This window comes from Amblyomma americanum, chromosome 3 (genome assembly GCF_052857255.1).
Source record: "Amblyomma americanum isolate KBUSLIRL-KWMA chromosome 3, ASM5285725v1, whole genome shotgun sequence".
Lineage (NCBI taxonomy): Eukaryota > Metazoa > Arthropoda > Arachnida > Ixodida > Ixodidae > Amblyomma > Amblyomma americanum.
The window spans coordinates 58340522-58353835 of record NC_135499.1 but is presented as its reverse complement, the minus strand read 5'-3'; the positions used below and the strand labels follow the sequence as shown (position 1 = coordinate 58353835).

The following is a 13314-nucleotide window of genomic DNA, read 5'->3' as shown; positions in this document are numbered from 1 at the left end:
GTGGAAATTTCATGAGCCCTTAACTACGGCGTCCCTCATAGCCTGAGTCTTTTCGGGACGTTGAACGACCATAAACCATTGCGGCCAATGTTGCGTGAATGGGTTCGCATCAGGGCGGGAAGGTTGTGGACGGGTTGAAGTTGAAAATTGGAGGAATTTCTTCTACATGTTTACAGGAGTCAGTATGCGGAAGTGAGATGACGTGACAAAAACAAGAAATAAGCGGGCACTGCACATATGCCTTGCATATGAAAAGGTAGAATCTGGGATCCCCTCGTTTCTAAGTGGGGAATATAGTACTATGAAAAATTTCCATTGAGCCGGGCACTCTTCACGCCTTGGGGATGTGACCACCGCAGGAGGCGTCACCGGGGCACTCCCGAAGTTGTTTTGGTGACTATGAACAGCTTCCCGACAACAATGAAGATTTCGTTGCAGGCACAGTGGAGGTGGTATACCACAAGGGAGGTTGCTCTGCCTTGTTTGGGTCTGATTACTAATCAACGGCCTTCTAGAAAGGTCGTTGACTTCTGGTAACGGCTCCCGTGGGAAAAAAACAAGCCGTCTGGAAGACGTTTAAGTAACGAGTGCTAGATGTTTAGTTTCCTTGAATTGATATGAATGAGATTAAAGTAAGGTACGCCAATGGAAATACGAATTTGACATCTTGGATTTATTAGTGACGTCAACAATCAATCACCAGTTGGATATATTGGCGTCGTCACCAATAAATCACCATTTAAATATAATAATGACGTAAGCAATCAACCACCAATTGGGTTGCTATATCGATTTACTATGGGACCATCTTGATTTCCTGGGAATTAGAAAACTTCACGCTTAAGAGAGGCGGTAGCAGACCCCAAGAAATAGAGAAACGTGATGAGTAGTAGCTAACGCTCTCAAAAAATGGCTCGCACCACTTGCCGCCGCCGTGATCAGAAAATAGGGAATCCCTTGTTTTCCCGGTGGCACTGCACTTGGAGCAAAAAGGGGAGGCACCCTGTCAGCTGGCGCTGCCGCCGCCGAGGCTGGGCCTCATGCCTGATTCATGCGTCAGCTCACGGGAGAGTGTGCGTGAGAATGCACTGACGCGTTGGTCCGTCACCGATCATAACAGCTGGTGCTACGCCAAGAGGACGCCACGATGCGGCGGGAGCCGTCCGGTGCACCCCGAATGGGTGTGTGGTGAGTGCGTGTGCCAGTCCGTCTTGTTGCCATTCAGCCAGGATGGCCCGCACTGTTTAATTTGCACTGTCCTCGAAAAGAAACATTAGCGATAAAATCAGCGCAAAGCCCATATCTCTAGCAAGGCTGCACACGGCCAACCTCAGGGGAGTGAAACGTGTTAAGCCAAGACGAATGAAGGCCAGAAAATTGACACCACGCAATCCTCGCTCCGAAAACCCATCTGTGGATAACTGGCTTGTCAGACCTGGTTAAGCCAGTTTTTCTTTGTTTGCGATGTAGTTTCCCTTTTTCCTGGGAGGCGGCATTTTTAAAACTCACTTCGAAGACTCGAAAACGTCGTACTGCGCTCATATCCCGATGGCGATGATTTCGCCACTCGACTCCGGAGCTTTCCGCGCTGCCTACAGGCACGCTCCGTCATCAGGCTTGTAACTACACAAGTTAAATTTCGTCTTCGAAGTAATTGTTTTTTTTCCCGCAAGGTGGCATTTTGTGAACACGTGCCGAAGACGCGGTAGCGTTAAAGTACCTTGGCAGCCACCACATGCGATACGCACGCTCTATAACATCGCAATTTCAGAACTCCGCTTTGTCTGCGCTTGATTTTATCGATGGCCCAAGCAGCAGGAAGTCTGAAGATGCTGCTGTTTCATCGGGATTAAGTTTTGACATCATCGATGGCGAAAACGAGCCTGGAACACAGGCGGCCGCGATCCTGTGCCCAACTATGTTGTTTCTGTTTATTTTTTCTCAAGTTTCTACTATTTAAGGTAGAAGTTCCTTTCTTAATAGGGGGTGGTCAATAGAATACCCAACATTTTGAATATTTCAGATCATTCTTAACATTTTTTCTTTTTAAATGAAAGCCTGTCTTTACAATATTCGTTTAATTTTCAACTAAAATTTTGTTTTTGCAAATAACATTTTCAGTTGCAACGTGCAATTCCTTATTCAATTTTGTGTGCCTAAAAAGCAAATTTATTTAGCTCTTTTTTCGTATGTTCCATTAAGTATTAAATGCAAAAGATTTTTCAATAAATGCTGCTGAAACCTACCAAAAACTGCCATTTTCCCTATAGTAAGGACATAGTTGACACAAATTAGTTCTCTAAACAACACTGTTGATCTTTTGCATTCTTTTTACTCTACGTCCCCATGTAAACTATAAAGAGAAAATATGTTTTATGTATAGTTTTACTTGACATATTCGAATTAACTTCCAGCGGCAAACCGTATACAAATAGCGGCAAATTCAAACAAACTCAGCATCTTCGGTTTGCTTACCTCAAATATTCTTTTGGCTGCTCCTGAAATATTTAAAAATTGGGCGGGATTTTATTATTTACCTTTTCCTTCATTGCCTCGTGCATCATAACGTTATGTAAAAACGGCTTCCCAATGATCTGGGTCAGGATGCATTTCAAGTACAACATTATTCTTTGTAAAAATGAATTCTATTAGAAAAATGTACGCGATCTATGTAGACGATCTTCTGATAGCTTGCAAGTCCGCCAACGTATCAACTTGCGAACGACAAGTTAAGGTATGGTTAATAAACTGGCAAGTTTGGCGGGCAGAAATAGTCGCCGTTTTTCTCCACAAAAAGCAGTGGCCATCTTTTTCTCACTCAAAGGACGCTTTCAGGCGGTTCGCACACTACACCTGAACGAAACCGAATTACCAATAAAAAATTAAAACAAATTTCTTGGCATAAGGTTTGATAAAAAACTCACCTTCCTGCCTCGAATAAACACGTTTAAAAGGACTACTTCGCGGCGTCTGGATACACTCAAAGTTCATTCAAAGAAACACTGGGGTTCTGACAGGTCGAGTCTCTTTTTCTCTCCGTCTCTCTCTACAAATTTATGACTGTCTCGTACGATCGTGCTTAGACTACGCCAAGACCATCATAAATGTAAGACAAGGCCACGGGAATTGTAATTACTGGAGTCAGTGTACAATTTGGGTTTGCGTCTTTTAACTGTTGCGTACAGGACGTCACCCATAAACGGGCCATATGTAGAAACCAATGAACCACCACTTGCGGACAAAAGAAGCATGCTCACATTCTCCTACATTCTAAATATCTGTTCACTACCGAGAGATATCTGTTAGCCAAAATCTACAAAGCGCCCATTTAGAACACTGTTTACCAACAAAGCTCAAGCTACCAGGCGGTCCATGCCACTGCTCTTGAGATTTGAAGATTTGAAGAGGTTTTTCAGCATCTCGGCGTACTCGACACATTACCTGTGCAAAGACGGCACAGTTTACCTTCACGGTACATTTTTCCTAAACTGTGATTTCACTCTTACTGAGTTACGTAAAAAACAAACTAAAAAACAACATATGCGTGAATTTCTGGCACTCGAAGTAAAATACAGTGCTTCCGCAGAATTTTATACCAATGGTTTAAAAACATGTTTATGTTGCAAGCGCAGTAGTACAATAGAAAGGAAAAAAAAAACAGTAAGGCTTCTATAGTGCGCATCGATCTTCACGTGCAAATGTTACGCAGTCTGTGTGTCCAGAGAAAAAACGCTACTTGGTGAGATTATGCTCGACATAAAAACATCCACAGCTCAAGGGCGAAGCATAAAGCACTCCTGAATTCCCAGTCAGGTCGGAATAAAAGGAAAGGAGAGAGCAGACTTGTGCGCTGCTCAAGCTTATAGGAAGCAGATAAAGTAAAGTATATATACTTTTTAATGATTGCATGAGCTTTGTACACCGTAAGTTAAGAAAAAGAATGGTAGGCTGCTTGGGAAGATGACGTAAGCAACAATCAACACTTGGTAAACCCAGCTTCAGGTAAATGGAAGTCTGCACCAGGAACGTTGAAAGGAAGTGATTCTCTGCCGCCTTCGTATAGAGTACACACCTTACTCATAACTTCACACTGACAAAACAAGAATCATGCGGCGATGAGCTAACAGCAAACCGTGGTATATTTCCACGCAGGAAACAGCAAGACTGCAAACACTAAGGAAAAACATTCCATTGCGTTTGACAGCGAACACCGGTCATTGCATCTAATAATGCTTTTAAGTGAAAGATTGCTTTTAGGTGAAGATTGGAAACAAACTCTGTCAAGTAATTAAATAAATAGACTTCTAACCTCGTCTTTGGCGCATGATAGCCTCAGTCGCTTTTGTGCCATAAAACATAACAAAAACATTTTCTTCTTAGCTCGCGCAGCGCGCTCTTGGTTGCCTCCGCAGGTTTTGGTGCTGTACGTTCCTGTTAGCAGCATACTCCTCTTCCGGCGCAAAAGGCGAGATCATTGCCTATGAGTGTGGGTGTGCTGTTACGTTTTTCTGCTCTTTCTTCCTGCTAAGAAAATCAAACCATTGGGCGATTTAGGGCAATAAATTGAAATTATTTTATAGAGCCGAAATCTCTGCCCATTCAACACGCGAAATTGACATTTCGAACTGTTTGGAAAACTGGAGCCGCCGCCTGTGCAACCTTGGCACTGCGCTGCTTTTCCAGTTACCACACCAGCTATGCCGCTGTAAAACGATGCTCTTGTCAGTGCGTACGAGCGAGACATCGTTTTGTGTCCGCTTCTTCCTACCTGACTGAGACAGCCAATTCACCAGCGGCCAATGACTGCCTGCGCAATGTAAGAGTCGAACACCTGCTACGCAGATGTCCTCGCTTTGACCCCAAGGGAACAGCTGTCCACCTAAAATTGCTCTAAATTGGTTGCGTTCTTATAACAAAGGGAAATATTTTAGATATATGCCTCGAAATTTCATCAACCCAGAAATTGATGAATACGCTATTTAGGTTCACTATATTCACTTTATATTTAAGCGGCGTCTATAAGGAATTGCCGGTATTTAGTACGGGATAGAGACCCGGGATATGGCGTCTCTCACGACGCTTTGTACACGTATTTTGTTCGCTTATCGTAGCACCTGAAACGGACTCTCTAGCTTTCACTTCTCTTGAGCCCGACGCTGAAGCTACTGTTGCGGTTACCTTCCACTTCGTGCTATCACCTTTCTCTTGTGTAGCGTAGCCGCTTCATACTCATTTTTAATTTCGTGTTTCCCGTGTTTTATCTTCGCAGACTTATAAGAGCTCACTAAGACAATGATGTCATGACGGAAGAATCTTTAATGAATTCGCCTGAATAAGGGCTCAATTATAGTGCATAACGCTAACTGATTTTCAGCCCATTCGGTGCATTGTATTCCTCAGAAGGTTCAGAATCTCAAACTTTAATCAGTTTGCTTTGGCATAAGGAGTCCTTGCGGGACAATAGGCGGAGCATTTAAGCACGGAGTCATAAAAACTTTGCTATTCTTGCTAGCACGTTTGATCAAGAGACTAAACGCATGCTAAAGAGCTTTGTTTCCACAAATCAAGGTCGCAATTAGAAGTAAGTGTAGCAAACTTAAATATATATGCAACGCCCAGAAAAGCAGAAACGACGTAGAAGGAACTCAGAATACACGCTGGAAAGAACTTCATGCTTTAAAAGCCCCAAGCTTGTCGCTCTTTCACGGAGATACAACCAAAATAGGTTGGTGTACAGCACACTGCCTCCGCCATTCCCACAACCACACCCGTTGGCAGCACGTTTAGTGCACAAGGTCCCAAATGGCGCTTTCTCATCAGAGCTCACCACTTAGCTGACATGGTCCTTAAAGCTCAAGCGCATCGTTTCGCTTCGTCAATAGCTTTAAGTCACCAAGCGCTGTTCCCTACGGTTATAGTAACGGTATTTACCACAGAGAACGTGTCTCATATGCTGTCTCTTCAGGATTTACGAGAGCGTGCTCTCTACAGACATTGTTGTGAAAAAACAATTCAGGCAGAACGTATATACAGTGATGTGCTGTTCAGATACCCAAGCCGGTTAACACGAGAGATTATGGAAGCATATCACGTGAGGAAAAAAATTGGCAGTGGCTTAGCTCGGCTATACCAGGATATACATAGCGAAAACAAAGGCATAGCTTGGTTAGCCTTTATTCATCTTTATTGCAAGTCCAGGTTAGTCTGGTTCTCTGGCTCGTTGACTGGTCACGTGGTCCGGTGCGACCACGGTGAGAATGCGAGCACGGTGGGAAGGCGAGCACGGCGAAACTGCGAGTTTGTGGCCAATGTAGCTATCGCACTAAAAAAAAAACAAAGTTGTGACAGCAAGCCATCTGTATTACTGCATGACAGGGAGGCTCTATAGCTTGACTCCACGTAGCAACACTTGCGTTTGGTTGTTCTCTGCTTATTTGATTTATTGGCCTCGTTTTAGTTATATTCCATTGGTCCCTGTGATTAAACCTTCAGTTGTGAGTCAGCGTTTGTCCTGTGTTTCCTCTTCTTTCCGTCTACGTCTTGGGCGTGGTTTATCCTTAATACATGTATCACCAGTTCGCCCGTTTGGCCATAGTGAAAAACAAACTTGCTTCGCGAAATACATGCCGCCTAGAGCAGATGTAAGCGTCCTTATCAGCGAGCTTGAACAGAAAAATTAAAGAAGTGTGAAAGCTCAGCGACAAAGATGCAGCACGCGATGCGGAAGCAGATGAACATGGCGGCTTTCAATCAGGGCACACAGGACGGCGACGGCGTTTTTTAATTTAAGGTTTCTGTGTCAACCGATCACTTTTAAATAAGTAAGCCACAAAATGCCCTGGGCCTCCAACGTCAGGTCTGTTGGACGGCTGGATAACGACGCCACGAGAGGTTTATTGACGCCTTTGAAAACGGCGCGGGTTCGGCTGTGCGCTAAGCTTGAAGAATTTGGTTTATCACTGGCAGTGCTCTTTGCCCTTCGGAGAACTTATGTGCGAAATGTGACGATGTATATTCAAGCCGGCGAGCTGTGGGAGCTGCCGTGTTAGAGTTCACGCGTGGCCATACTTCTCAGCGCAGCCCGTTCGCCTGTATCAATGCGACCAATGGAGCTTTACGCGGTTGATAACACCTGCTGCAAAGCACGAAGACAGTGATCCTTGCTGAGCTAACTCACAATAACAAACCATTCAGACTTCGCCATCGTCGCCTTTTCATTCCAGTCTCCCCAATTCCTTTGCAAAAAGCTGCTTCCAAGACTGCCTGCAAGGTCTCTGATGCATATTCAGAAGTTCTGAAGAACCAAATCTTTACAACGGAAGGTCGTTTTTCAACGCAATCTTATCGTATATCGCTAGACGGCACTATAACAATCAATTTATAAGCAGATCCCTCATCGGGACGCTGTTACTGTTCTGTTATTCATTGTCAAAAACGAACCCCACTGGTTTAGTACGCCAGTAATGTCCATGAACCTGGACTTGTATTATAAAACATAAATGAGCCTAGCTTCATCCCACGTAGCACTCGCAAGAACAGACCTGGGCATGTCTGTAGCCGCCATAATGGAGTGTGGAAGGCACTATCGATAATCGCCTGTCTATCTGTCTTCCTCCTGAGTTCTCTCTTTTGCTCATCGTCTTTTTTATTCAAAACCATGCACCAACTAGCCCAACTGGCTGATAGCGAACTTTCGAGGTAAACTGTGAAAAGTTCCTAGAACATTCTGGAACAACGTAGAACCAGCTCTGCCTGCATGCGATCAATCGATAATAATCTGGTCGCGTCTTGTATCGCAAACAAAACGAGAAAGCGGCGTGCCGGCACCTTTGAAGAATGAACAAACACCGCAAAGATTCGCGGCAATATTAAGTAAAGAATAACCAACTCTGCATATTTCGGCATTAACCCACCAAAGATATCGCGTGAAACCCTCAAAGGACAACCGCATAGGTATTTGAAATCGACGAGTTTAAAAGGGTAGAATGTGTGAAATTTGCTGGTAAAGCACGCGAAGTTCTTTTGTGCTAGCATTTAAAACGATGAAATAATTGCCGATTGAAATCGCGACAGTCTTGAAGCTTCTCCTCAGCGCACAACGCAAAGTGGTGCCGCATGATGACGTCATCGAAGGGATCGGTACATTTTCAACGCATGCACGCCTGCTTTGAAGGAAAAAGTCTAACGCCACCCAAGGCTAAGCCCACCAAGAGTTTTTTTTTTTTTTGGCAGCATCCAACGAGGCACGGCAAGGTGTGGCTGATGGCAGCACTAATTTAAAATCATACCTTCCGTGACATGCCAGTGAACTTCAGCGCATTCCTCTGGTGATTTGAGGCACAAGAATTCAAATCGTCGATTAGGTCACTATGTTAAATGCTAGTGCAAAAACACTTGGCATGCTTCACCTAAAGCCTATATATAAATTTGAGTCGTAGAATATCGCGAAATTCTGGAAGTAGTGCAGCTGCCCTTCAAGGCGGAGCTTCAGTGTCAACTCCAATCGAAGAATAAAATCCAGTGTTCGACGGAAACCCGTCTGGTCGGGTATGTTCATGGCGGAAAATATTCAAGCGCCGACCAATCGTTAAAAAGATGACGTTTCGGCCCCGGCTTACGGGAGCCGAAACGTCATCTTTTTAACGATTGGTCGGCGCTTGAATATTTTCCCCAAATTGAAGAATCAACATCTGCTTTCGCAAGTCTACTCGGTTTAACTGCATTAGAACCCTATGAATTTTTTTATTATACAGAATATTCATAGAAGGCGACTCACAGCCCACTTATTGAGATGGAGTCTGAATAACTGCAAGCAAATTTCAGTGAAACAAATTGCGAAAGCAGCTGTTGTAAGTTATTTCTGAACTTAATATCGCTTCATGTACTGAGATTAAAGGAAGGCAAAAAGAAAAGGCTTATTTCTTCTCCGCAGTGTCCCTCGGAAATTAAAGCATTAGCGCACGAAGACCTCCAGCTGTTTTCTTCGGTTAACTTAAAGGGACCCGGAAAGGGGGTCTCAATAAAGGTGCGATGTGTCTGGGACGTTAAAAAATGATGGCTCATAATTATCCCCCAGGAAGAATTATTTTAATGCGTCTTGTGGAAGCTGAGTTACTTGCTGATGAAATTTGCACTTCTGCGTCTTCGTGTCTTTCCCTCTCCTCTCGCACGCCAAAACGGCGGCCCTCCGTCGGCCCCACTTACTCGGTCCCCTCCCTACCTCCGCCGCCGGCGGCGCACGCGGAGTGGCCGCGGCCGTGGTAGCGCGTGACGTCTGAAAGAATTTGGCACTGTGAACCAATGATAACCCCCGGCTGCTGATGTCATCTGCAAGACGTGACGTCATCTGCCAGGTTTTCGCGCGAATGCGTCATCTGCAAGGTTTTCGCGAGGTGCGAAAGCGGGTATTTTCAAAAATGTATTGTAAGCTTCCCGCTCGCTTCTAAGGTCTCGTACGCGGCACTGACGCTCGGTGGCATGTACTTTACATAGAGCAAGCATTTTAAAGCCGAGCTCGAACACCCCTTTCTGCGGCCCTTAAAGAGCTGCCCGTGACGCATATCGAAGCCAGTGCACTGCAGCACCTCTATTTCACTCTCTCTGTCTCTCTGCATGCAGAGGAGGCTCGGCTGAACCACAGCGACCACCTTCAGCGGGTCACCCTCCGGTTGCGCACTTCGCAGCGCTGTAAGGAAGCCTACCCAAGCGCCGATCTGAAGGGACAGATCTGCGCAACCGCTAAGGACGGCCAACCGCACTTGGTGAGACGCTCGACGTAACTTCTGAAATGCAATGCAGCCTTACTTCACGCAAGTCCTATTGTCGTGCACAATACTTGCGTTAATGAGAACAAAAGGTCTCACCAAATTTTAGAATGAACATAGACCTGTTCGCTCAACATTGTTCTAGAAGAAAATGGACTGGTTGGTTTTTAATGCGTGTTTAGGTGCTTAGAGGAAAGGAATGATTTAAACAAAGTTGGAGGTAAATGTGGAAAAAACTATTGTCTTTTATAAAAAAAACAGGTATTTTCTAACCCTGTATTGGTGCATTATAGCCGTAATTGCTTATGTGCCATGAAACCTAGCACACCTTAGATCATTAGGGGAACGGAAAAGATTGGGGAGGGGTAGAACTTCCGCGTGATACTAACCACTTGCAAAACATGGGTGCTATCGAACATATATCTTCGATGCTATCTCTCGATGCATTTCGAATATCTGTATTAGGTACCGCGTGCCAAAATGAAAGTATTGCAGTTTTCACATCAAAAATAGATTTTTGGAGTATGGTGTTTTTTGCCATATTCAAAGCTCCAAGAAAGACGTCTGGCGCAGAGTTTGAGTTGACTGTGTGTCGGGCTCTGTCTGGCGGCGCTTTTTTCGTCGAGTAGTACAAAATAAAAAAGGGAGGACTTAGAGAACATGCCAGTGTATTTGGCCTGGTCGGTCGACTTTCTTCCAACTTTCGTTGTTTAGGGGATAGACGTATATGTTGCTCTTCAGCACACTCGGGGAGAGATGGGACGAGGAGGCAGGCTGGCCGTTATATTAGAAACAACAACCCTTCAACTTGTTTCAAGTTGCAGTGGTTGCCCAACCAGAATAAGCGACTCCCCTTCATTCTTAGGAGCTTACAGATGGTTTGGTTTTTTACTTTGTGAGCCCTGCAAAGTAAAAACCTGCGTCACTGCGTCACTTCCTTTCCTCAAAAACCAATTTTTATAGAAAATTCATTTACGGTTAGTATCTCGTATCGCTATCGAAAACACAATTCTTGACGGCATCCGGTATTGGTATCGCAGACAATTTTTTCATTCATCGTGCCTAGCCCTGCCAGTGGACTACTCGCGTGTGTCGGATCACGTTACGCCGCAAGAAGTGGTGCAGCATAGCGCAAAGTAGATTTATTGAGACAAGAACTGCGTTTCAACAAAACACCACCGCTTAGTCTACACTCGCGAAGTCGTTAGTGCCTCCGAAATAATGAAATAGTTTTTTTTTGAAAACTACACTGTTATCTAGGCTAGCAACTGATGTCATGTACAAATGGGCGTCCGGATTGTGCCAGCAGACTGCAGGTGGCTTAAAACAATAAGCGTCCATTATTATAAATCAAGAAATCAGTCTCTGTAAGTTCTGTTTTATATTACAATGAGCCTACATTTTCGCATAAAGCCCGGTTTAGCGTGATTGTTTCTCCTCGAACTCGGAATGGAGTGTTTTCAGAATTGCTTTCTTGTGCTCAGTTCAAAGTGCCACTTTACTGAGTGCCCAGCTTTAGTGATCAGGTATCGCTGTGAAGAATAGGACGCGAGGCTTGTCCCAAGGAAGAGTAAATGTTTTGAGTCGTTTAAGCAACTATAGAGAGTCCAAGATCTTGATAAATTTTTCGTGTAAGGCTCCCTTTGTATCGTCCACAGCACGCTTAGCTCAATTCTGCGACTGTCACTCGACAGTTCCATGGGTTATGCAATAATTTCCGCCACTTCATTCCTTTATTTGCTCAGGTCTTCTGTCGGTGATGCCTTTTATCCATCAAAGCAGTTCTACCAAATAGGCCCCGTCATCTTGAAGCAGAAGGATGCTCGGCTTAATCGCAAAACAAATAAAAAATGAATGATTACATACATCTTCAAATCTGGCTACCTTCGAAATACCGTGAAATCTGTATACCTATCAGAACTACCTGTGGGAGCTAGATTATCGTGCTAATGCGCATCGGAAGGGCTTAGCTCCGTAGAAAAGAGACATTGGCCAGTGATCTGAATGGAAGAAGTACAAAGGGAATAATTACCCAAGCATTCTCCCATTTTTCAATTATTCCTCGTGTCCCGAGATGTATATGTTGCTGCCTTCGGAAGGTTACCAAGGTCTCTCTGTTGTGTGATTCAGTGTTTAGGAAGGCACTTGAGGCGGTACCTGCAGAGGGTAATCGCAGATGTATTTGAACAATTACACAGTGTTCAGAATTAGGCATTACGGATTTAAAAACAAATGCCAAAAGCAGTACACAAAAGTAATTCTTTTAAATGTGTTGTGCGTCCAGGCGGACGAACATGATGAGAAAAACTGTCATCGTAACCTGATAAATACTGTGAAAATTCATCCACCCACCCATCCATCCATCCATCCATCCATCCATCCATCCATCCATCCATCCATCCATCCATCCATCCATCCATCCATCCATCCATCCATCCATCCATCCATCCATCCATCCATCCATCCATCTACCCATCTATCCTTCCCCCCATCCACCCATCCATCCATCCACCCATCCATCCATCCACCCATCCATACATCCATCTACCCACCCATCCACCCACCCATCCATCCATCCATTAATCCATCCATCCTTGCATCCACCCATCCATCCATCCACTAATCCATCCACCCACCCATCCACCAATCCATACATCCACTAATCCATCCATCCACTAATCCATCCATTCACTAATCCATCCATCCATCCATCCATCCATCCATCCATCCATCCATCCATCCATCCATCCATCCATCCATCCATCCATCCATCCATCCATCCATCCATCCATCCATCCATCCATCCATCCATCCATCCATCCACCCACCCACCCATCCATCCACCCATCTATCCAGCCACCCATCCATCCATCCATCCAGACGAAGACGACACAGGAATCTTTGTGCACAGTCTAGAGATACTTGGGCCTAGTATATGACCCGCAGTTCGACTGGCGGCCCCAGATTACAAGCAGTGCGCTTAAATGTGAGCGTGCCCTTGGCCAGTTAATGAGGATCGGCAACAAAAAATTCGGTATGCTTCGGAACACTATGCTCTTTCTATGTAAGACCTATGTATGGCCAACAGTTGATTTCGGCTCCGTTCTCTTTTCTAGGTGCCCAAGGTACAAGCTTGAACCCCTGTTTGTTATAGAGCGCCACGCTCTGCGCCTTTGCTTATGTCTGCCTAAACCAGTGGCTAATGCTGTGCTGCACTTGGAGGCGCGGATACTTGATCTAAATTCGCGGTTTCGGCTTCTCACTGTGCGGACGTATTTAATGTCTTAAGAGCCTATTCCTGGATTGGCTAACCCGATATTAACAAGGAACCCAACTATCTTCTTGGTAATTTTTCGCGTATGTATAAGCTTCCTCAGGCCGGGTTCACAAATTCCTTGCTGTTAAAAATTTCTGTATCAATAAATATTTTAGTACCAGTTAACCACCGCCGGGCTAATACTGTAGTCTTCTTTGACGACACCCTCCCAGGGAAAGCTAAGCATTTGCCTGCCAGTGTATAAAATGGTCTTATTGAGGAGTGTCGAGATGT

General features: G+C 44.7%; 1 protein-coding gene across 1 annotated transcript in view; it reads left to right on the top strand.

Moving 5' to 3' along the window:
- The window catches only part of LOC144122983 (chymase-like), a 239161-nt gene that overhangs the window by 223369 nt on the left and 2478 nt on the right, over positions 1-13314 (top strand). The window contains exon 8 of the mRNA XM_077655918.1: positions 9619-9761. Within this exon, the coding sequence (XP_077512044.1) occupies positions 9619-9761 (143 nt within the window). The remainder of the gene's footprint in view (positions 1-9618; positions 9762-13314) is intronic.